This window comes from Bombus vosnesenskii, unplaced genomic scaffold, assembly GCF_011952255.1.
Source record: "Bombus vosnesenskii isolate JDL3184/JDL3185 unplaced genomic scaffold, Bvos_JDL3184-5_v1.1 scf7180000015092, whole genome shotgun sequence".
In the NCBI taxonomy this organism is placed as follows: Eukaryota; Metazoa; Arthropoda; class Insecta; order Hymenoptera; family Apidae; genus Bombus; species Bombus vosnesenskii.
Window position 1 is genome coordinate 566 of NW_022883816.1, and position 25,728 is coordinate 26,293.

A 25,728-nucleotide genomic window follows, 5' to 3' on the forward strand; every position below is an offset into this window, starting at 1 on the left:
TTATTTTTATAGAACTGTCTAATTTCCATTCGACATTGATTGATTACTCTTTTTTACATAATACCAGTTTTGTCATTTTTAATTAACAAATACCTCCAAAGGTTGAAGTTTCTAAAATTATCCATTAAATTCTGACAATAAAATAAAAATCCAAATTCTTCCTAAAAAGCTAGTGATCTTTAGTTAAGAGTTCGATTTTTCACATTTTTCAAGGTAAATTAAAAAATTGTTTAATAGAGGAGGTACAAAATAAATGTATACAAACCTTTTTTCAGACGACATGGGCGGACTTCGTATTTGCAGCGGCCCTTGAAAATTACGAGTATATGTTTGGGGCACCAGCTTTGGATAAATATCCAGCTCTTCGAGCATTGAAGAAAAGGATTCATAGAATACCGGCCATTTCTGATTGGCTGATTAGGCGCCCATTCACAAACAGCTAAAAAGCTAAAAACGTGTGGAAAAGAGATGACCAGTACACCAGTATATATATATGTACGCTGGCATCGCTATGTTGGTAAATGTTCGATGTTATACGTGTCGTAAAATGTAACAGTTCTATTTAAAAAAAAAAAAATTTCGTTTCTATGAGTACGTTAAAAGTTTAACTATAAAAAGTCTCATCTGAGCTGTGTTCCTTTATGGAAGGTATTATTGTGTTTGAAAGAACACAATATATAATAAATGTATGTATGTTGTATAATAAATGTATGTTCTTTCGAAAAAAGTTCGAAAATTTTCTTTCTTTTATTCGTACTTAACTTTTTAATAAAATGCACGATTAATTCTTGTGTCTCGTTTAAACAGCTTTTGGTCTATCGTTATTTCGAATTATTTGAACATCGTGTGAATTTACTATTTAATTTTACAATATCATTTACTATATAATTTTACAATTATAATTTTACAATATCAATAATTTACAATAAGTGAGGGAAAAATCATTGAATGTTATATCTAGATGTCTATATATTATTTTAAACAATACTTAACTCGAGATACTCGTTTCGTCTCTTCATGATACTTACTGGCAATACCGAGTACAAATATGATGTTCTTTGAAAATAAAAAATGGATTTGAAAACGTTAATGCACGTAAATTAAATTTGGTTTGGACATATATGACACAATTTGTATGGACAATGAAGAGTACGAATCTACGAATTTCGAGGTAAAAGTATTGATATATGTATCGATATTTCTGGTCGTTACAATATCTCTGATCAATACAAAGTTCTAACTGAATGTTAGAATGTTAAACGTTAAAACGTTTAAAACGTTAAAATGTGTATCGAATCGTTGTAATTCCAAAGATGTCAATTGATGTAATGTAATAATAAAGTATAAAGTATAATAAAGTATAAAGTATAATAAAGTGTAAAGTATAATTTCGTCTGTAGTATAATCTTTCTATTCCATTTTGTTACGTCGCACCGCGAGCAATATGGCAACCAGATGTCACCGTATACTCGCAGCGTATCCTCCATAGTTTCAAGTACCTTCCATAAATCTCATAGATTTCCTAGAAAAGGTCCTTCAAACCAAACAAACGTCTGTTTCCGAAGAATTTCTAAAGACTATTGTCTATCCCGACTGGACAAGGGAAAGTTAATTTTTCTCACGTATGCTGCAACTTTCCTCCCACTAACCACTTTCTCTCGAGGGCGGTTAAGACCCTTCGTTAACCAATTAACAACGAAGCCACTTCCTTCACTCTCCTAACTAAAATCGTCACCAACAAATCCGATGGTCCCGTGCGCTAGACACACCCATCCTTAGCTTTCCTCCGAAACAGCATCGTCTCCCAAGACAGTTCTGATTTCACATCCTTCGAACGGTCAATATCCTTCCACCGGGTAGGACACACCCACAGATCAGTCACTCATTCATCTCGTACATATTCTCAACGCGAGAATTAATTGTAATTTCAACAAATAAATAAAAAAAAATCTCGTACATACGCACCAGCGTAACTGCCTTCGTTATAAGTTGTTGGAATAAACGGTGAAATATAACTTACTATACAGTGTCATATTCATTTAACCACCTCTTATCTTAACCGAAACAGGGGAACGACTACTTCGCGGCGTCGATTCACCGAATCGTAGCGAGAATTTACGCCTCTCGCTACTGCGACTGCGTCTCTCCACGAACGGTCGTAACACATTGATCGACAGAAGTACTAAACTCTAATAACATAAATTTATATATTTTCTATTTCCCAGCCACCAGTTTTATAGATTTTTCTATCTTCTGTACTACTTTTATCCCTTTTATTTTTTCTTACATGAGATTATTGTAAATTTAATATCATTTGTTCGCAATATTTGTTATTTATCTTTCCTTGAATTTGAAATTTCGCGCTTCAATGTTGTGTGTTGTTCGACAACATTGTTATCGAACGATATTTATCGAACTAGTTTATGAATACATACATAATCATTAAAGAATCTATAAACCTTACTAGTTTGTTTTTACTAAGTTTTGTTACAGAAAACATGTTCTCATAAATTTTCAACTTTAATTTATGGAAATTTATTAACCTTAAACTATAAAATCATTCAATGAGTCTTTCCGGATGTTTTTATGTAGTCATAATTTCACATATCAGCACAGCTCCACCAATAGGATAAGAGTTACGTGGAAGCAACAGAGGGGAAGAAGAACATATAGAGATCTAAAGGTTATTTTTGTCTCATTCAAGTTTCTGTTAACCGGCTTGGAAATTTCCTGTGCTTGTTTCGACTTTGAAGTCTTAAAAAAAAAATTGTAAGTAAATAGTATATATATAGTATATATATCCTGAATCAAAGTTTCTCTTTATAAATAATAAACCGTTTAAAAACTATATTTTGTATGTTTTTCCTTATTCATAATTAAATAATAAATATGAAATACTTCTACAGAAAGCCGACATCCTTCAATTAACCGAACAGCAGATGATTTAAAAATTAGTAGTTGAAAGAAATAAATGTTATTACATGTTCATAATTGATCGATAAATTTAAGTATACAATTAGAAAATGTTTCTTCTTTATTGATAACCAAATAATACAGATAAGATACAAGATACTTGTACGAAAAGTCGGCGCGTCGTTCAATTAACGGAACAGCAGAGGATTTGAAAATTAGTAGTTGAAAGAAATAAATGTTATCATATGTTCATAATTGACCGATAAATTTAAGTATGCAATTAGAAAATGTTTCTTAAGTTTGGAAGAATATATAATCATGCTGAATGTTTTGTAGTTACGAATGTTGTATACAAACATACATTATACATACGACTAGTAATGGTACTAAATTACTGTTAGAGGGTCTTGGGTGTATAGAACCATATGGTTAAATTAATACTAGAGATAACGAATCGTGCGAATGTAATTAATATTTTGAAATGCGTTGTTTGCATTAATTGATAGTTTTATTATAAACTTTTTTATAAACAATTTCATTGCTATAGAAAAAAGATAAATGCCGGTAATATGTCTATCCTACTTAAATAGAAAGTGCAATATTTTGTTATAATATTTGGCGCAAGTTTATACATTATTACATCCAAAAATAATATTCTTTTTATATCTAAGCTATATTAAAATATAAAGATACAAATAGCTATGCGAGTAGTTAGTAGTTGATGCTTTTTAAATTGTCTTATACTTCATAATTTGTAATAATATAATTCTTGTCATCAATGATTCTTTGTTTTTACTTTGTATATATTATACTTCCAGGAAGATGCCGCTCTATAAATTGACTTACTTCCCAGTTACAGCATTGGCAGAACCAATCCGTTCTTCTTCAGCTATGCTAGTATTCCATTTGAAGATGAACGTATCAAAAAGGACGTCTGGCCAGAAATAAAGCCCTGTAAGCTTAAAATTTAAAGAAGTTCTGTTTCTTAAATCTCATCTTTCCTAATTTAACTAAAGTAGCTAAATAAAGTAGAACACAATTATGCAGAGTATAACAGAGAATATTGTTTACTCTCCATTGCTCTATAAGATATGTGGGAGAACAATAGGTATTGTTAAGGAGACAATGCCCTTTGTTTGCTGATAAATTATCAATAAATTAAATTATATCTTTCCAACACAGATAACAGGAAGCTAGATATTTAAGAAGCATCATAATCTGTTTGTTCGATAGAATCTTTGATTCTATTAGTTGTATGTTTTTAGTGACTCCTTATGGCCTGCTTCCTATGCTCGTAGCTGATAGAAGGACGGTTGCTCAGTCTACAGCTATTTGCCGTTACTTAGCCAAACAATATGACTTAGCTGGAAAGACTGACTGGGTAAATCTTCATATTGATGCCACTGAATATTCATGATATTCGTCATAGTGAGTATCCAGTGCTGTTTTGCATAAATCTTATGAGAATCTTGATAACAGATAGTACATATCTGTTCAGGTATTTATTAGTTGAAATCCGATTTAATATTTGATTTAATCGAACGATACACGTATGTCAACAATACAAGACAAAGGATTAAAAAGGATTGTAATTCTGTCTTCAGCATCATTTAAATTTCGCACAACACTGTATTCAAATTAGTATAACATTAGCGAATAGTATTTAACTGAAAACAAATTTTCAGAAATTGCCGCCTTCCACTATGAGGAGGACGAGAAGGTCAAAACTGCAAAACGCAAGGCTGCTGAAGAGACGCTGCCGTTCATTTTAGAACGTTTGGACCAGCAAGTGAAGGAAAATGACGGCTACTTCTACGATGGTACTCTCTCTTGGGCTGATTTAACATTCGTTGCTCTGCTCGATTATTTGAACTTTATGTACAAATCTGATCTGATCGAGAATTACGAGAATCTGAAGCTGCTGGAGAAAAAGGTCCTCCTTCTGCCCAAGATCAAAAACTGGATTGAGAGACGCCCAGTTAGCGAATTCTAAACTTCACGATTGCTTATGGTTTTATAAGCGTTTAAAGATTACTGTTACGTCGCGTAACACTACCTAGCCGAGGCCACACACCGCGGGCAATATGGCAACCAGATGTCTTCGGATACTCGCAGCGTATCTTCCATGATTTCAAGGACCTTCCATAAATCACATAGATTTCCTAGAAAAGGTCCTTCAAACGAAACAAACATCTGGTCCGGAGGAATTTCTAGAGACTATTGTCTACCACGGCTTAACAAGGGAAAGTCAGTTTTTGTCACGTACGCTGCAACTTTCCTCCCACTAACCACTTTCTCTCGAGGGCGGTTAAGGCCCTTCGTTTAACCAATTAAAAACGAAGCCTATTCCCTCACTCTCCTAAATAACATCGGCACCAACCAATCCGATGGTCCCGTGCGCTAGACACACTCATCCTTAGCTCTCCTCCGAGACAGCATCGTCTTCCAAGAGTACTGTTTTTGCATCCTTCGAACGGTCAACATCCTTCGAGCGGGTATACACACCCGCAGATCACTCAGTCACTCACTCATCGCGTACATACGCACCAGTGTAACTATCCTCGTTATAAGTTGTGGAATAAACGGTGAAATATAACTTACTACTATGTCATATTCAAATCAACCACCTCTGTTATCCTAAACGAAACAGGGGAACGACTACTTCGCGGCGTCGATTCACCGAATCGTAGCGAGAAGTTACGCCTCTCGCTGACGCGTTTTCCTCGCGACCGCGTCTCTCCGCGAACGGTCGTAACACCATTACATTCATTAAATTCGTTTGATTTTGTAAACAAAATAACCACGCTGACCAGTCTCTTATTTAAAATAGAATTATTTTGTCATATATCCAACAGTTTACTTTCTCTTCGTAAATATTATTAATAATTTTATCAATTTCGTATACTTCTATCCTTCGTATAAGTGACAATGAATCAGAAGAGTTTCATAGCAATATTGAACAACATACAGTCAACTACAACACCATTAGATACATCCACCATACAGTCAACTACAACACCATTAGATAACAGCAATACAATAGATTATAATTTTCTACGTGTCATTGATTCATCATCATCATTTTCCATTTTTTTAGCATATGTAAAAACGTATCTGACGTAATCTTACCTCGCTCTTTGAGTACAAAAATCCATTCAAATGAAACAAAGGGAAAAGAAATAAGAAAACAAACACTCACATACGAATCTTCATTACATAACTGTATGTACTCCTCGAGGTATAATTACTCAGACACGTTACAGCGTACCTTCTTCGTTCCCTGATGGCTGATGTTGATCGTTGACGTTTATAATGAAAGAATTTCGTCAACGGCGCCATCTGGATCCTTGTTGAAAACTTAAAATAGCCGCAACAGCACCATTAAGCTCATCACCCAGAGTAGCTCTTGTTGCTGAGTCGTGGAGGAATTCTTATCATCAACGACATAAACTATACCAGTTCCGGTAACGTTCTTCAGATGGTCCAGGCACTCGAACTCGCAACATCGCTCTCCAACACGGAATTTCTTGCATGTCTGTAGTAAAAAGAAATCGATCAATTGTACAGATCAATCGTCACTCGACTGCTCGAGAATTCAGATCATCCAGAGAATAGAATAGAGACGTGGAAAAATGTAGTGCGATCATCGCAGTGGGAGGAAATAGGGGGATAGGGACCAAATGAATGAACGAGATGTTAAGGACAACTGACGATAAGTTCTTCTTTTGTCGAGAATTGCATGTTTGTGAATGGTTTGTGGGTGGTTAGGTGGAGAGAATTGAAGAGTTTGGAGGTGACTGGAGGAGTGTTTTGGGCAAGGTAGATTGCAGAATGGTTGCGGTAGCATTGTGTTAATTATGGGTTTATACATGTAATCTTTGTATGTATCACTACATACAACCTAACGTATATTTTTAATAATACATCAGAGTTTTAGTTATTTCATAGCTATGAATTTTATACTCTATAATCTTGACGTTTTATTTCACAGAAGCGTTTGAATATCCATAAAAATTAAATGAACCAATGTATTCATTATCTTATAGAGAATCTTCTCTATAATCTATCTATATTATATATCTATAATATATCTATAATATATCTATATTATTTTTAATTATGTTCCAATTATTTATCATGATCCTGATTTCCTTATTCTGAAAATTTGAAAGGAAGTTTTGTAGTTTGATACTTTCAGCGACAAAGGGTCAATATTGCTTTAGTATATTTCGTCACATATACATGTATATCTATATGTCGGAGATGAAAGGACACCGGTACCTTTGGATAGCCCCGCAACATTGCAATCTAAAGTCTACTATAACTGTAACTAAACTATTGTAGTTATTCAATCCGATTGTAATTGTTCGAGATTAGTGACGGTGAGCTTTGGCTCGAGGTGACAGTCTGTCGCCCAACGTAGCCGCGGTCAAGGGATGAACGCTTTACCTAACAACAGGTATCGAGTAATTCTATAGCTCTCCTTAAAAGAAATATTCGTGGCGACACGCGACAATAAACATTCCAACGGTTTCTGTCCCGTGGCTCGCCACACGCAAACCCTATTCTTCGAGTAAGATGATTGCCAGATGTCGATGCGTCTCCGCAGTACATGTTCGGCCAGCCCGAGGGCCCGTTATAAATCTTAAGATTTAGTCAACTAAAGTCCTTGAAACAGACAAACAGTCTTTGTCCCAACTACGGGAAGATAGGGGAAACATATTTTTCAACGAGCGGCGTCTCCCACTAGCAACTTTCCCTCGAGGGCGGCTAGCATCTTTTTCTAACCACCGATATGGAGATTTACCAATTAGCAGCAACGCCAATTTCTCTTACTTTCTGGACGAAGGCTTTTCTCGACGAATCCGATGATCTCGTTTCCTTAGACACACCCTATTATAGTTTTCCTCCGTGGCATCATCGGGACGGGAAAGGCATTCTCGCTCGCGATGTCATTGATGAAAGGAGTAACTCTTTACGATCAGTGAATATTACGCGTCCGACTTAGATTTTGTGAGTACGTTCATCTATCATCCCGTCGACCGCGGATTCGTTATTGAACCTAGGATCATTGTCATTAGTTTCTCGAGTACCTAACTACCGCGGTTACTTGTCCGGTTCTATAATAATCGTATTTGCACTAGTCAATGTCTTCTCTATTGCGTAACGACGACGCGTAACCCAAACGAAGATTCGTTTCACGCCCCTAACCCTAATTCTAATGTCCGCTCCGACATATATATGTAATATCGTGATATAATGTGTTTACCAAGAGTGGACAATAGAGATGTTAATCAGACAGAAAAAGACGATTGTTGTTCAACCTGAACTATTCACGCCAAACGCACAGAAAACAGCGCAATCCACACTCTCTCGGCAACGCCACTCGCAACCTCTGTCTCCGCTCGACTCGCACTCTGCTTTTCTAATCACACTCTGTTTTTCGACTGATTCATCGTTCCTTTGTCTTTTTCTTAGCCCCACCACGCACGTGCTCCGCAACCGCTCGTAGTCAAAGTCACGTAGGCCTTTTTTTGCGTAACCTATTCGACCGAAAGACCGACGATACATTGTTGGGCCTGTCGGTGCTTCGACTTTCTGGCAACATTGTTTATAGTTCGCCCGATATTTCTTAGGCCTTTCGTCCACGATACTACATATATATATATATATAATATATATAACATATAAAATATATATATATATAAATATTGTATATAAAACAAAATACATCTAAAAAATAATAATAATAAGGAACCTCTGATGGAAATGCCTCCGCAAACATTGTCCGAACGACGATCACCGAAGCCTAGGGAAACAACAAAAAAGGAAAAAACATTAAAATCGCAAAAACAACCATAATATGCGAATATCCAAACTTACGAAAAATAACTCGAAGAAGGGAGAGCAGCGGAATTGCGCGTGTTGCCCGAGCAAACATCGAGGTGATAATGATGCTGCAGCCGCCGGCCCTTGCACGCGCCGAAGAAACACGGGTAATTCCCACGGTACAAAACATAGAAGTTTCTCGCGGAAAAGACTAGATCAGCATGGAATGCTTCAAGCCTCCTAGACGCTAGCTCAGCAGAAGCACAGGACCGATAAAAACTAAGTCGAAATACGGAATTTACATTTTGTCACGTATGATTCCAAGAAACCCAAACTGCAACATCCCGATTCCCACGGAAGCGTACCCCCAGTGGACCACCACCCCGTGGGGGATGGCATTATAAATAAGCGAAGCAACATAGAGCAGCGCTCATTATTATTCTGGTGAACATTCTTATTACGCTCATTATATTTTGTGTTCATTGTTATTACGGATCATTCGTATTACGTTTATTATCCTTGCGTTCATTATTATAGTGATCATTGTTGTAATATCGTGATATAATGTGTTTACAAAGAGTGGACAATAGAGATGTTAATCAGACAGAAAAAGACGATTGTTGTTCAACCTGAACTATTCACAGAAAAACGCACAGAAAACAGCGCAATCCACACTCTCTCGGCAACGCCACTCGCAACCTCTGTCTCCGCTCGACTCGCACTCTGCTTTTCTAATCACACTCTGTTTTTCGACTGACTCATCGTTCCTTTGTCTTTTTCTTAGCCCCACCACGCACGTGCTCCGCAACCGCTCGTAGTCAAAGTCACGTAGGCCTTTTTTTGCGTAACCTATTCGACCGAAAGACCGACGATACATTGTTGGGCCTGTCGGTGCTTCGACTTTCTGGCGACATTGTTTATAGTTCGCCCGATATTTCTTAGGCCTTTCGTCCACGATACTACATTGTTATTACCGTTCATTATTCTTGTGCTCATTATATTTTGTGTTCATTGTTACTACGTTCGTTATTGCGCTCATCATTGGGTTTAGAAATTTTGTATAGTATTTTGCGTTTCGGGGTCTTTAGTTTTTCGGTCAAGAAAAGAGAACCGCGACTAAGTAAAAGAAAGATTTTATCTTTGAAGTCCTCATTTCATCGCTTAGACAGAAACGCGCATTGTAATTGCGGTATTAATCCAGTTAGTAAATTGTTCAGTCTGTATCGAAATAGATAAATAAAGTAAAAGTTGATAGTAAACTATATTCGAGTTCAAGTAACAAACCCAACAAAAACTTCGACGACCACCGGAGCAGCTGAGGTAATGGCACCAGACAGCAGCTACTCCTCAAGGTAAGAAAATTAATTTTGAAAATTTCCTTCTTCTCTGATAATCTCGTTGCCCTCGAGAATCGAATTAGAACTTCCTATGATCGATCTCGTTTTATTTTCGTGAACGGTTTTGAAGATAGAATCATTGTTTAAACTTTAAACAAAGGAGTTGTCCGCTGTGTCGGCTTGTGCGAACCGTATTTTCAGCTACTGAAACACCCACTGATCTTCGCATTCCTCCTCCCATTGTTGGCAAAATATTGTCCGTCTTTGGGCAAGGCCTGCGAAATCACACAAGTCCCGCACAGAGAGGACCATTAAATACATCGTCGGGGTCAATCGAAAATTAAGAGCAATACCGGCATTGCTATTAACCGATATTCTTGCCATCATTGCATGCGATTGTAAGAGAGAAATAGCAGAACGATTTCCCTTCGAAACTTTAACCAAAGGATCGTTCGCTGTGTTGGCTTGTGCAAACGGTGTTTTCGATTATCGAAAACACCCATCGATCTTCGCATTCCTCCTCCCACTGTTGGTAAAATATTACCCGTCTTTGGGCAAGGCTTGCGAAATCACACGAGTCCCACACAGAGAGGATCGTTAGAATCATCCTCGATTATTAAACTCAAAAGGCAAGAAAATCATGGTAACAGAATCCATCGTAGTAAATGAATTGAGTTTCGGTTCTAACGGCAAACTACTACAGCGAAATTAAAAGAGAAGAAGAAGTCAAACGTAAAAATAAATTTATATAAAACAACGAAAAATCTCACATTCCTATCCAATCCAGCAACGCTAAAATATATATATCCGGCTAATAAAATATATATAAAGGTAATAATCTAAGCAATTCTACATTCAAATAAAAATCCGTTTAACGAGGACAAATATTTATTGTTCCCAGCTTTAATCCTCTCCCGTGCCAATATCCCTGCACATAGCAGGTTAGCCGAAAAGTGGAAATCGTTCACCAGTTGCATTAAGCGTCAGTTAACGCTACCCATTAAACGAAAAAAAATAATAAAAAATAAAATATTTTGAAATAGTCCTTAGACTATTTCTGGTGGCAGCAACTACCGTATTAATTAGAAATCTAAATCAGTATTACATACACAATAATATCAATTCAGTTTATTTCCCTTCAGATTAAATTCAAACTCAAACGAAAAAAAAAATTTTTCAGTAAAATTTAAACTTAAGATTTGATCGATTTAAACAAACAAATTGATACGTAACATTAGAGATTTAAATTTTTGGTGGCAGCGGTGGGATCCGCTTCACGGAGGATTAAAGTTGGTTTAAACGGTTCGATTCGCTCCACAAAGAATTAAAGTTGTTACGATTATCGATAAAATATATACCTAAGAAATAATGTCGACTAAATTAGAATCGTTGAACAAAGACATGATCTTGATGTTGTCGGAAAAACTTAAAGCATGGGATGCGAATTTTCGCGACATGAGTACAACAATGAATAAATTACAAGACGATGTGCGTTCACTGAAAATAAAAAAAGAAATCAAGACACCCGTATCATCGCCGATAATTTCCCAAGCGACAATACCGATAGAAGTTAATCCCCAACCAATTAAGTTAAAAGATGCAATAGAGACAGTACCAGTGTTCGACGGACATCGACCCTCGGTATTTCGATTTTTAAGAGCATGCGAGCGCGCACGAAACATGGTTCCTGGGCATCAAGAATCTCAGTTAGTAAAATTATTAACGAATAAGCTTCGCGGACACGCATTTCTCGCCATAGAAGACACAGAAGTAATAAGTTTAAACGATTTCGGGAATAAATTAAAAGATATGTTCGGTCCGGGAAAAACGGTTAACGAATATAAAGGGGAATTAGCTACAATATTTCAACGACCAGGAGAAGATATTTTGGACTACATAGGACGCGTCAAAGATCTCAGACTGGCGATAATGAACGGGGAAAGGTACGAGTACGGCACCGTATTTCAAGATAGGATAGATCGAGACACGAGGGAAGCTTTCGTTAAGGGGCTTCCAAACGAGGTGTATTTACGAGTAAAGATAACAGGATACCAATCCTTGGACGATGCGTACAGCCAAGCCGTGAAAGCAACACGAGAACTAAAACAAGTGAACAATAGAATTTGATACCAACATTCGACACTTTCGAATAATTATAACCGAAACAACCGCCAGAACTGGAGATTTGTACCGCCGTCGCGGAAACATCTAAACAACCCGGGAATAGAAGAAAATGTTAGAAAAGAAGCAAGAGCAATAATTTGGGAAGAAAAATGCATAAATAAATACCTCGATAGAGATCTAAATCTAGAGATGCTGATCATTTCAACCAATCAACTTTTCAATGCAAACACCATTCCGTTGCTGTGATAAGGGATAATGTCACGTTAAATAATAAGAGGACGCACGGTGCCATAGACAGGATCATGAGTGAGAAATTTCCTGAGTTACCAAACAAGATAAATAATATTAGTGCCAAAGAACTTTCAGACGAAGCAGAAACTAGGAAATTGAACGACGAGACGACAGGCAATGCTTATCCACTGCATAATATCACAGAGATATTGGACCCGCTGGGAAGTGCGAATTGCCTCTCCACGTTCGACTTGGCAAAGATACAAAAGCAAGACTCCACGAATTTCGTGAATGTCTCAACCATAATAGGAAAAGAGATAGCGAGTGTATCTCACTCAAAAACTTCTATAAAACCATCAGAAGGAAACTTTATCGAACTCAAAGCCAAATCATTAAATTGCAAGGAAGATCACACTATAGAAAATAAAAATATAGCTATCCCTAAATCCAAAACAGAATCTATAAGCAAAAAGGTTTGTAATAAAAATTCAAAGAATAATTCCAAATCTACCAAAAATATTCCTAAACGTTCCATACAAATAAATAATAATTTAATTATAATAAGCACTTCCAGTGAAACTATTCATCCTGAAAAGGTAGAGAAAAATAAAGGTGTTGTGAATAAAGTAAATAAAGAAGGAAAAAGGGTAACTAAGGAAAAGGATTCTAAACATTTTCAAGCTGAAGAAACGCAAATTCAACGAGCCCAAAGAAACCAAAAGGGAGAAAATAGGGAATCACCAGTTGAAGATATATATAAAAACTTGAATACGCTAGCCATTGGATTATAATTGGATTAAAAATACTTTATTGGTTACTACATCTAATATTTGACGTAGGTAACATAGTAGGTAGTGCCGATCTTATGATTCCCCCAGGAAAATATAGATGGTATCACGCTATACTATATACAAAATATTTTTGGGTTAATATGGCTGCGGCACTTTCAAAAATTTGTATTTTGAATGCTATTAGCAAGCAATTGGATAATTGGATCGATGTCAGTAAACTTGCGTCTTGGCGCAAAATAAAAACTAAAATGAAGGAAAGGAACGAAATTCTCCCCGCACGAATTAGTTTTGGACATCTAGCCAGAGAACCTACTGGTGAAGTAATAATCGAAGAGAACATGGAACCAACATACTCAGAATATCTCGAAGATCTGTTCAATAAAATTTACACCGTACAACGAATGGCAAGAGAAAATTTGATAAAATCCAAACTAAGATCAAAGGAATATTACGATCGACGAATCAACCCTCAAGATTTTAAAATAGGAGATTCGATATATTTACTAAAAGAACCTAGTAAAGGAAAATTCTCCGATCAATATACTGGACCACACAAAGTGCTAGAAATCTTGCAGAACCAAAACGTCAAGATTGAAGTAAAAAAGGGATTCCGCGAACGGTGCACTTAAACAAGTTAAAACTAGCGCATAATCGAAATAAACAATGAATAAAGTGATTTCAGTGGGCAACGTAGTGCAGTAGTGTATGTTGTAGTGCTGTTCGTCGAATGACACAGATAGCGAAAACATAAAAGAAAAGAAAAGGAAAATTATTATATGTGCTTCAATTATTGTTTAAATATAAAACGTGTTAACTCAATGAATAATTAACTAGTAAAAGTGAAAGTTACCTTGTGAACAAGTGATCAACATACAAGAAAGTGTACGTGTAAGTATAGGTTATGGATCGTTGTTCGTGGTACATAATGTACGACAGCTACCTAAAATAAGTGAATAAATTAGTTTCAATCGTCTCAGTGCAAAATACAAGGTTACTAAATGTTATAACTATATTGTGGATAAATCAAAAGGAGGTGTGACACTGTTCGTCGAATAATACAGATAGCGAACACCTAAAAAGAAAAAAAAGAAAATTATCATGTGTACTCCAATCATTGTTTGAATATAAAACGTGTTGATTCAATAAATAATTAAAAGAGTGAAAGTGAAAGTTACCTTGTGAACAAGTAATCATCATACGAGAAGGTTTACGTGCAAAATAGGTTATGGCTCCCTGTTTACGGAACACCATGTACAACAGCCAGCTGAAAAATAAATGAACAAATTAACTTGCCTTAATGCAAAATACAACAGTACTAAATGTTATAACAATACTGTGGAAACATGGCACTGTTCGTTGAATAACACAGATAGCGGAAACTTGAAAAGAAAAGGTTTATTATGAGTGCTCCAATTACTGTTTGAACGTAAAACGTGTTAGTTCAACGAATAACTAAAAGAGTGAAAGTGCAACCTACCTCGTGAACAATTAATCACTATACAAGGAAGTGTACATGCATGAATTTCGCAGGTTAATAAGAAGAAATAAAATAGCTGATAAAGTATAGAAAGCGGTTAAAAAATAATCAAGATAGATTAATTGAGAGTTAGTAACAAATATAACCGCAGTAAAAGGATATTTTGTTATGCATTAATCTACGTAGTATTGTTATGTTATTTTGTAATGCCCAATAGCGGTCGCACATACGCACATACGATGGAAGGCAGCCGTAGTAGAAGGCAGCCGTAGTAAGTATCCAAGGCATATCAAAGAATCGGATGATGTTGTGGGAACGATCCAGGTAAGTGACGCAGCATCGAAAGAGCAGAATCTGAAGAATTACAGACAATGTTAATCTAACAAATAAATTTTAATCATTAATAAGGGAACTAATTCATATCATGCATAAAATAATAACAAATAGCAAGTACAAGCAATAATAAATTAATAGGGAAAATAAGAAAAGTCAATAAACACAGAAATAGGTTAGAAATTAATCAAGATAGACTAACTAAATATTAACAACAAGACATGACTGAACTCGGTGCAAAGGAATAAAGTTATGCTACACGAAAATAACTGGTAACACAATACACAAAACATTAACTAAATTAAACAAGACTTACATAAATGCAAGTCACGTATAATCAAAACAATGACTATTGAAATTCGGTAACAATACAATCCATGCTATCACATTAAAGTAGCACACGGTATTGACACAGACAATATCATGAAATACAAAACAATATTACAAAACACTACTAAATAAAATTATAATGATTAACAATTAATTAGCTATTTCAACAACACGTTACTGTTGACATTAAACCAACGCCATACCAAAGAGACACGCGAGCGGCCATGTTGAAAAATTCGTCGCACATACAAATAATAGCCAATGCAATGTAATACAGCATCATAATAGCAATGTTAGGTACTAATAAAAAAAAAACAAACAAAAAAAGAGAGAGATAAGGAAAATATATATATAATAAATAACAACTAACATAATCATAACATATTATACATATTATATTATATACAGGGATACAGTCTTCGTACAAAGGAACAGGTCCGAACGAAGCTTATAAAAAAAAAAAAAAAAAAATAAATAATATATATATACATTAACTATTTTTGTATGTGTCTGCAGAACGGATGGCGAATTCATCAACCATTCTCTGAACGACGGATGGAAGTACATGTAGGTGTTGTCCAGACGTTTCACGAGGAATCCAGAGAGCATTTTGAATCTCTGCAGAAAATCCTCCCATGCATGATCGTTACAATAATCTGACTCATCTCGAAAGAAATTTTTTTAGTCCAAGGAATAGCAATCCGCACCGTAGAACTGTAAGGCACCTGTAAGCCACCCACGAAACCAAATACTTTTGCTATCCACCTGTAAACAAACAACATTTATAACTATACATATAATTCTCACTTATATCAACCAATATATATATATACACGCATGTTGTAAAGTAGGCGATATTTATAACACTCACTTCCATTGATAATGCAAGTGACTCATAAAAATAAGCCGTCATATTTACCATTACACGCACATATATGTCGGATCGGCATTGGAAATGGGGTTGTGGGCGTCAAATGAATCTTCTCGAGGATTAGCCATTGATACGGTACACACAGGCGTAGTTTATTACAATGATAGAATTATTACAGTCTTAACAATTGATCACGGCGGTTCGGCACTCGCGACACTAGTGACGATGCTCTCGGGCTCAATAACGAATCCGCGGTCAACGGGATGACAACAGAACGTACTCACAAAGTCTAAGTCTGAGAAAAATCACTGATCGCGAAGGCGTTACTCTTGGATCGATGAGATCGCGAGCGAGAATGCCTTTCCCGTCCCGATGATGCCACACAGGAAAACTATAACGGGGTGTGTCTAAGGATACGAGATCATCGGATTCGTCGAGAAAAGCCTTCGTTCAGAAAGTATTGCTGCTAATTGGTTAATCTCCATATCGGTGGTTAGAAAAGGATGCTAGCCGCCCTCGAGGGAAAGTTGCTAGTGGGAGACGCCGCTCGTTGAAAAATATGTCTCCCCTATCTTCCCGTAGTTGGGACAAAGACCGTTTGTCTGTTTGAAGGACTTTAGTTAACTAAACCTTAAGATTTATAACGGGCCCTCGGGCTAGCCGAACATGTACTGCGGAGACGCATCGACATCTGGCAATCATCTTACTCGAAGAATAGGGTCTGCACGTGGCGAGCCACGGGACAGAAACCGTTGGAATGTTTACTGTCGCGTGTCGCCACAAATATTTCTTTTAAGGAGAGCTATAGAATTACTTCATACCTTTGTTAGGCAAAGCGTTCATCCCGTGACCGCGGCTACGTTCGGCGACTGACTGTCGCCTCGAGCCCAAGCTCATTATCACAATTCTCGAATAATTACAATCGGGTTGAATAACTACAATTGTTCAATTACAGCTATAGTAGACTCTAGGTTACAATGTTGCGGGATTATCCAAAATTCCAAAGGCTCCGGTGTTCTTTCATCTCCGACACGGCCATCCTGACTATCACACGTCCTCGTGTGTAACTAAAATATCGTATTTCTTACATTAGATTCGATATAACTGACATTATTTGCGATTTAACTAAATGTCCAAGTAAGTCAAGGGTCCAGTGCAATAACAAAGTTTCGTTCGGAGGTTTGACAACAGAAAAATAAAAGAGAATAGGAATTTGTGATGTTATAATTTGTATTCAAAGTGTTAGGTGCGTTCTGTGAGTCGCCAGTCAGACCGTAATGACACAACAGATCATTTTCGATTTCGTACACCGGTGAACCTCAGTTTGTTGGGTCATATTGCCACGTTGGGTGCATTACACCCAGAAAGCACGTAAGCCCACTCAACGGGTTACAACAAAAGCACGTAACCCCACTCAACGGGTTACAACAAAAGCACGTAACCCCACTCAACGGGTTACAACAAAAGCACGTAACCCCACTCAACGGGTTACAACAAAAGCACGTAACCCCACTCAACGGGTTACAACAAAAGCACGTAACCCCACTCAACGGGTTACAACAAAAGCACGTAACCCCACTCAACGGGTTACAACAAAAAGCACATCAACCCACTCAACGGGTTACAACAAAAACACATCAACCCTCTCAACGGGTTACAACAAAAACACATCAACCCACTCAACGGGTTACAACAGAAACACATCAACCCACTCAACGGGTTACAACAAAAACGCATCAACCCACTCAACGGGTTACAACAAAAACACATCAACCCACTCAACGGGTTACAACAGAAACACATCAACCCACTCAACGGGTTACAACAAAAACGCATCAACCCACTCAACGGGTTACAACAAAAGCACATAAAACCACTCGGTGTATTACTATGACCACAACGCAGTGTTAATGATCCTCTGAGGTCAGTGTACTTGCATCGTTATTATCACCGCCGTTGTCATCACCGCAGACGTCTAACTCAGCAGGGACGCAACCTTCTGGCATTTTTCTCAGTCTGTCGTGTCTGTCCTTATATGATCGTTTGCCGTCTAAGGTTTTTAGGGTATATCTATCTCCTTCCAAAATCTCGGCTATTACGAATGGACCCCTGAATTTCGGATCTAACTTCGTCTGGTTTCTTTCCTCGTTTTTACGTAACACGAAATCGCCAAGGTTGAACCTAACTATTTTAGCTTTGTTTTTGTCGAACCTATCCTTATCGTATTTGGCGCTTGCTTCTATATTCTTTATCGCCTGCTGTCTTACATGGGAGATATTTACCTCTCTTTCTTCGATACTGTCGGGTAGGGATAAGCCGTAGGGTCTCGCTGTTTTACCGATTAGTAGTTCCAACGGGCTTGACTTAGTCACGCGGTTGGTGGTACAATTTAAGGCCAGTTGTATTTCCCCGATCGCGTCTTGCCAGGACCGCCCGGTGGTTTCTATTGTTGTGAACATGTTTTTTAGCGTACTCATAATACGCTCTACCTGCCCGTTGGCCCTACTAGCTCCGGTCGCAATTAAATGGAGTTTAATGTGTTTATCTTGACAAAAGTCTCGAAATTCTTTGCCCGTAAAACATCTTCCCTGATCCGCTATTATCCGGCAGGGACTGCCGAACAAAAATATAGCGGACTTAAGCGCTTTAATGGTGTTAATGGAGTCTAACTTACGGGTATGGTGCAAGTATACGAACTTGGTGAAGGCGTCGACCAACACAATGACGTATTCCTTCGAATCGTTTTTACCGCTTAGTTTGCCCGTTATGTCCATATGAACCGTATGCCAAGGTATACTGGTCTTAGGTATGGGGTGTAGTTCGGCTTGTACTCTACCCGAACTTGCCTTTGAAACTCGACAAGCATGACAGTTCTCTACGAATTTGCGAACATACTTCGCTATTCCTTCGAACCAGTAATACTCGTACAGTTTCTCAAGCGTTTTATCCCAACCTAAGTGCATAATGGACTGGTGCACATGGTTAATAACGGACCACCTAAACCCTCTCGGAACGATGGGCAGGCAGAGAGTTCTACCTTTTCTCTGTATTTTACTATGAAGGGTGCCGGACCGTAACTCATACGTATTCGCGACGTCTTCCGCGAGCTCTTCGTTCTGTAATTTATCGACGATCTCAGAAATTTGTGGGTCGCGACGTTGTTCCGCTAGTAGCCAATCGTCGAAGATTTCGGTTAGGTTAATTTCTTTCTCTACAATTTTGCTGAACGTACTGCGATCCAAGTCTACGGGATTTCGCGAAAAGAAATCTACGTGGGCCATTCGTCTACCTTCCCGGTACATAATGTCAAAGGTAAAAGTTTGCAGGTAAGCCCACCATCTGTAAACCGTGTCGTTCAAGTGTACCTTATTACTGGACGCTTTCAGGGAGTTGCAATCGGTGACAATGAGAAATTCTCGTCCGTGTAAATAATGACGGAAGTGCTTGACGGCGTTTACAATTGCTAACGTTTCCAATTCGTAGGAATGATACCTAGATTCCGCAGGGCTAGTCCTTTTGCTGTAATACTCCACTACTCGACTTTTTCCTTCGACCCTGTGCATTAGAATGGCTCCATATCCTTCCGAGCTAGCGTCCGTATGTAATTCTATGGGGTAATTGGGATCAAATATCATTAGCACCGGCGCGTCGGTCAGAACGGAAATTACCTTTTGTCTTATCTGTTCGTGCCTATCCGTCCAAGGTATATTCTTGTTACTCGAGGTAAGTGCGTACAGGGGTTTCATTACTTGTGAAAATTTGGGAATAAAGCTCCGGAAATAAGAGGCCAAACCTATGAATTGCCTAAGTTGTGTGACGGTCGACGGTGCAGGTAGAGAACTCAAGGCTTGTATTTTACCCGGGTTTGGGCGGACTTCTCCGTTACGAATTACGTACCCCAAGTAGAGTACCGATGTCTTTAAAAAGGAGCATTTCGAAAAGTTAAAGGAGAATCCGGCTTTCACGAGGGTATCTAATACGGTGCTCACCCATTCTAGAGCTTGGTTTACTGAGTCGGCAATAATTAGGACGTCGTCCAAGTAAACAACAACGAACGAATACGCGAGGTCGCCTAAGGCGTTGAGAATGGCCCTCTGGAAAACGGATGGTGCATTTTTCAATCCGAACGGCATAGTCACGTACTCGTATTGCCCGTTGTAACGAACGCCGTATATTCCGTCGAATTAGGATGAATGGGAATTTGGTGGAATCCGCTGGCCATGTCCAGGCTAATGAAGTATCTCGCCTTCTGCCATCTCGCGATTTGGTCCGCGATGAGGGGTAGGGGATACCGGTCCGCGACCGTATTTTTATTTAATGCCCGAAAATCTACGCACAGTCTATCTGAGCCGTCTTTCTTCTTTACAAGTAAGATAGGGCTCGCGAACGGTGAGTTGCTCGGCCTCACGATTTTTGCTCTAATTAACTCGTCTATTCTCTCACGCACTATCCTACGCTCTTCTTCGCTAAGTCGGTAGGGACTTCTTTGCACGGTAACATTAGGATCGATTAACCGTATTTCCAAGTGGCCCGTGCTTACGCGAGTACGTGGGAAGCCCGTAATGAATGAATCTTTGAATTTCTCGAGGACAGAAATTAACCGACTTTTATCATTACCAACCACGTCAGTGTCAACCGCATTGATATTGATCTCGTCCTCGGGGGTTTTACTACAGGCATTAATAGTCTTCGTTTTACAAATATCGACGCTATTCCGTGTAATAGTTACATCAAAACCCTGGCTTAAGATCTCGCGGCCAATCATGATATCATAATGCAGGTGACTATCGGCCAGAACGTGGAAGGTTATCTCCAATGTAAAACAGTTAATGCGTACCGTAGATAAGATCTGGGATGTACTCTTAACGCAGGTGTTTCCTATTCCTCGCATAACTACTATATCTGTCGTTCTTCTACCGGAGAATTTCGGAGCGACAGATTCTCTAATTAATGAGCACTCGGCTCCGGAATCGAAGTAAAATGGGAACGACTCACCCAGATGACTTAAACTACCACCACGCAGGAGTTGACTTTACGCTCATCCTTGGGGCCTGGTCTACCGTCCCGTCGCGCCGGGCAGTTAGGTGCGATATGGCCTTCCGCATTACACCTGTAGCAAACCGCCTTGGACGGTGCGGCCGGTCGTTTTCCTTCCTGGCGTCGTGCATCCCTCTGCTGTTCGTTCTGCATCTTCTTGCGGCAGTCCTTTATTCTGTGTCCGAGAGTACCACAGTAATGACACCTCGTCTGGTGGCCCGATAACTTGCGTCGCTTAGCTTCGGGTTCCGCCGGTGCATATCTCGGCGAAAATGTCGACTCTTCTTCGTAACAGAAGGGTCGCATCTCGCTCAGGAATTGGTCCTCCGTTCTGATATCGCTCGTAAGGGCCAATCGTTTAAGACGTTGGTCGTGTGGAATTAATATGTAGAGAGTGACAGCGTTAAGTATTTCGTCTAGCGTAGAATGTTGCCACCGCGTCTGTAGGAGGGAACGGACATGGCCGGCAAACGCCCCCGTGGATTCGCCCGCTTCCCGCGGTTCTCTGGATACCTTGATTAACGATGAGGAAGTCGTCTCTCGGCCACCGAACTGTGTAAGGAATCGTTCCTTAATTCCAGGCCAGGTAACTTCTCCGTTTCCCACCGTTCGCGCCAGCCAATGTGCTGCAGAACCCTGTAGAGAGTCACTTAAGGCAGAGTGTAGCGCGTCTTCTCGCAGGGGGTTGTTCTGTAGAGCCCTACTAACAGCCGCGCACCACGCGGCTGGGTCGGCGCCTGCGACTTCTGGGTTAAAATGTGGTAATTTGGTGATTCCCGTATTCGTTCGTTGCATTAGCGTATGAATTAGGTTGTTCATGACAGCGACCTGCCCTTCCAGCGTTAGCAACCGTTCTGATCCCACTTCTGATGTAGGATCGGCATTGGAAATGGGGTTGTGGGCGTCAAATGAATCTTCTCGAGGATTAGCCATTGATACGGTACACACAGGCGTAGTTTATTACAATGATAGAATTATTACAGTCTTAACAATTGATCACGGCGGTTCGGCACTCGCGACACTAGTGACCATGCTCTCGGGCTCAATAACGAATCCGCGGTCAACGCGGATGACAACAGAACGTACTCACAAAGTCTAAGTCTGAGAATAATCACTGATCGCGAAGGCGTTACTCTTGGATCGATGAGATCGCGAGCGAGAATGCCTTTCCCGTCCCGATGATGCCACACAGGAAAACTATAACGGGGTGTGTCTAAGGATACGAGATCATCGGATTCGCCGAGAAAAGCCTTCGTTTAGAAAGTATTGCTGCTAATTGGTTAATCTCCATATCGGTGGTTAGAAAAGGATGCTAGCCGCCCTCGAGGGAAAGTTGCTAGTGGGAGACGCCGCTCGTTGAAAAATATGTCTCCCCTATCTTCCCGTTGTTGGGACAAAGACCGTTTGTCTGTTTGAAGGACTTTAGTTAACTAAACCTTAAGATTTATAACGGGCCCTCGGGCTAGCCGAACATGTACTGCGGAGACGCATCGACATCTGACAATCATCTTACTCGAAGAATAGGGTCTGCACGTGGCGAGCCACGGGACAGAAACCGTTGGAATGTTTACTGTCGCGTGTCGCCACAAATATTTCTTTTAAGGAGAGCTATAGAATTACTTCATACCTTTGTTAGGCAAAGCGTTCATCCCGTGACCGCGGCTACGTTCGGCGACTGACTGTCGCCTCGAGCCCAAGCTCATTATCACAATTCTCGAATAATTACAATCGGGTTGAATAACTACAATTGTTCAATTACAGCTATAGTAGACTCTAGGTTACAATGTTGCGGGATTATCCAAAATTCCAAAGGCTCCGGTGTTCTTTCATCTCCGACATATATATATATATTCAAAGACAAGCTATATTTGTAATATCTATTCCTATTGATAATATATACTTATATATTCATAACAATAAAACAAATCTCATCTATACTACTTACCAATACGTATGCATATATGTATATAATTATAACCCAAGTAGCATTCATAATATTTATTTTCACTGATAACATGTACGTAAAACCTAAAATAAAACAAAGGTTTTAACAACAAGAAAAAAAAGAGAAAAAAATCCATATAAATATAAAAATTTTCTTTTTCTATATATATATATATATATTAATAATAATAAAAGGTTATTCTTATTTCTAATAAACTCGAAAGTAAAATGACAAATGACAACATTATACCATGATATACCGACACAAAGACGCACCACACAGAAGAAACTAATAGAGAACGCTTTAAGCTTGGCAAACTTACCGCCCGACGAATTTGCATACACCATAACCAAAACCCAGGACACATGGCTCTGATCACAGGAGAAGCGGTCCATATAGTCGAATGCATTCCGGTACAAGTAAAGGTACGACATACAACAGAATGCTACTCGGAGCTATCCGTTTGGCAAGGGAATCACACCACAGGAACTCCGCCCGGACGTGCGCCAAACGTGGCGATATTCAGCACCATCGTCGTTGGCCACGAGCGGAATATATACCCAAAAAGACCTCGACGCACTACGGGACCACGTCATGTTCCCGGCAGAAAAATCTGCAGTCTTGAACACATTGGCCAGAGGAGCGACAGGAAAAACAATCGTCCCTGGAACAGTAAACATCCTGGGAATGATGGACGAAAACACATTAACGACAATAGCGAAAAATACCGTATCAAGCTTATGGACTGGTTTCATGGAATTTGGAACTGTCAGTGCAGCAATATTTGGAATACTCGTAATGTTTAAATTAATCAAGACGATAATAGATATAGCCATATACGGATACCAGTTACGTGAAACTTACGGATGTGGAATCGCCCTATTAGGAGCAATATGCGGATCAGTCACCCACCTGCTCCTATACCTCAAAGGAAGACGAAATATCGATGATCAAACATCACAACCTCAAGGGATATCGATAACACCGGTAGTCACTCAACAACCAACGACATCTACGTCCGCCTTGAGCGAACTCAGAGACACCACCAGTCAAATTTCCTTTGGAAATTTGAACTCCAAGGGCGGGGGTGTCACGTCCCGCGCTCCGCACGCGCCGTAACAAGAACAAGAAAACCATTCTATACAAAACGCGCGAATAAGGATTTGAATGCACAAACGAACACACGGCGCTACGAAACTAAAGGAAGGATTAACAAAACGAGGGCGACTAATAGATCCAACCAATAAACAAAACACATATACACACAACTTTAAATAAACCTACCAATAACCGACTTGCAATTTGAAAACTTGTGGTTTAATATAATATAAATCCAACCAGTATAAAATAAAATAAATAGAACCAGCTGATGGATTGAACGAGTTACGAACCAAACAAATAAACCAGGAAATAAGAATAACTACAAAAGGGGAAATAATTGAAACGCCAGGAATACATGTATATATAAATATATTTTAATCAATCAACTTGGAGAGTTACATATAAGTATAAACATATATGCCAGACATGTAATAAACTAGTAAATATTAGAGACAGTACTTCCAATACTATGCAACAAATACAAAATTATCAATTTATGAAATATAAGTATATATGAAGTCAAAAACTAATAGTCTAACGAATACATAAAACATACAATATTGTATTATTAAAGAAATAAAAGTTACATTGTCAGAAACATATATATATGTGTGCGCATTCTATCAAACAGTAATCTAAGATACATACTTAGCTAGCCTACATTCCGGTAAAGAGTTATAAAATAAGAACTACATTACGAAACATCCATGTCTATATATAAATATATATAATCTATATTCTAAACTAAATTACTACTAACGTGTGCGCATTCTACATTATTAAATCAAATTAGTAATCTAAGATACATACTTAAAACTAGCCTACATTCCGGTAAAGAGTTATAAAATAAGAACTACATTACGAAACATGCATGTCTCTACATAAATATATAAATAATCTATATTCTAAACTAAACCACTACTAATAATCTACAAAAGAAATAGAACACACAACGCAACACTTGGGACTAAGCGACAACCTATCGGTAGGCCAAACGCTCAAAATAATTAACACCGCAACGACTTGAGGAATTCTATCATCAAACACAAGTATGTAAACACACATTAAACACACAATAATCTAGAAACAAAACCTTCAATACCATGTTGCCACAATACAAGATATATATGTATATATGAAATCAAATGATTGACACATAACCTCAAATACACATTATATCGCTAAGGAATCTAAATGAAAATCACATTGCCAGAAATATATACATATATACGTGTGCGTATGCGTGTTCTATCTTGTTAAATGAAGTTAATATAAAATAAATAATTGACATTTCATTTCGTATGAATACTACACTGCCAGAAGAAATATGCATATGAATACGTATATATATATATATGTGTGTGTGTGTGTGTGTGTGTGTGTGTGTGTGCGTATGTTTTATATTATCG

At 38.5% G+C, this 25,728-nt stretch overlaps 2 protein-coding genes and 1 long non-coding RNA gene across 5 annotated transcripts; 2 read left to right on the forward strand and 1 right to left on the reverse strand.

The window, feature by feature from the left end:
- The first annotated feature begins 4,278 nt into the window (after positions 1-4,278).
- LOC117240940 (glutathione S-transferase-like) lies at positions 4,279-4,967 on the forward strand. The gene is made up of 2 exons (XM_033506956.1): positions 4,279-4,341; positions 4,599-4,967. The coding sequence occupies exons 1-2, from the start codon at positions 4,311-4,313 to the stop codon at positions 4,904-4,906; spliced, it is 339 nt and encodes a 112-aa protein (XP_033362847.1). The 5' UTR covers positions 4,279-4,310; the 3' UTR covers positions 4,907-4,967.
- Positions 4,968-6,428: 1,461 nt separating this feature from the next.
- On the reverse strand, positions 6,429-15,686 carry LOC117240938. Of its 3 annotated transcripts, XM_033506955.1 has the most exons (5): positions 15,544-15,686; positions 14,941-15,056; positions 14,401-14,489; positions 14,076-14,165; positions 6,429-6,448 (listed from the first exon to the last, which is right to left on the reverse strand). In XM_033506955.1, exons 1-4 carry the CDS (start codon positions 15,646-15,648, stop codon positions 14,125-14,127), a joined length of 351 nt encoding a protein of 116 aa, XP_033362846.1. In that variant the 5' UTR covers positions 15,649-15,686; the 3' UTR covers positions 6,429-6,448; positions 14,076-14,124. The 3 variants fall into 3 exon arrangements, 2 of the variants coding, with proteins under 2 accessions (XP_033362846.1, XP_033362845.1); XR_004494828.1 differs by lacking the exons at positions 14,941-15,056; positions 15,544-15,686 and adding an exon at positions 15,352-15,486 and having other exon boundaries at positions 14,076-14,297; XM_033506954.1 differs by lacking the exons at positions 6,429-6,448; positions 14,076-14,165 and adding an exon at positions 14,217-14,297.
- A 61-nt stretch (positions 15,687-15,747) lies between these two features.
- Positions 15,748-16,165, forward strand: LOC117240939. The gene is made up of 2 exons (XR_004494829.1): positions 15,748-15,800; positions 15,882-16,165. It is a non-coding gene; the product is annotated as an uncharacterized LOC117240939 (long non-coding RNA).
- The last annotated feature ends 9,563 nt before the right edge of the window (positions 16,166-25,728 follow it).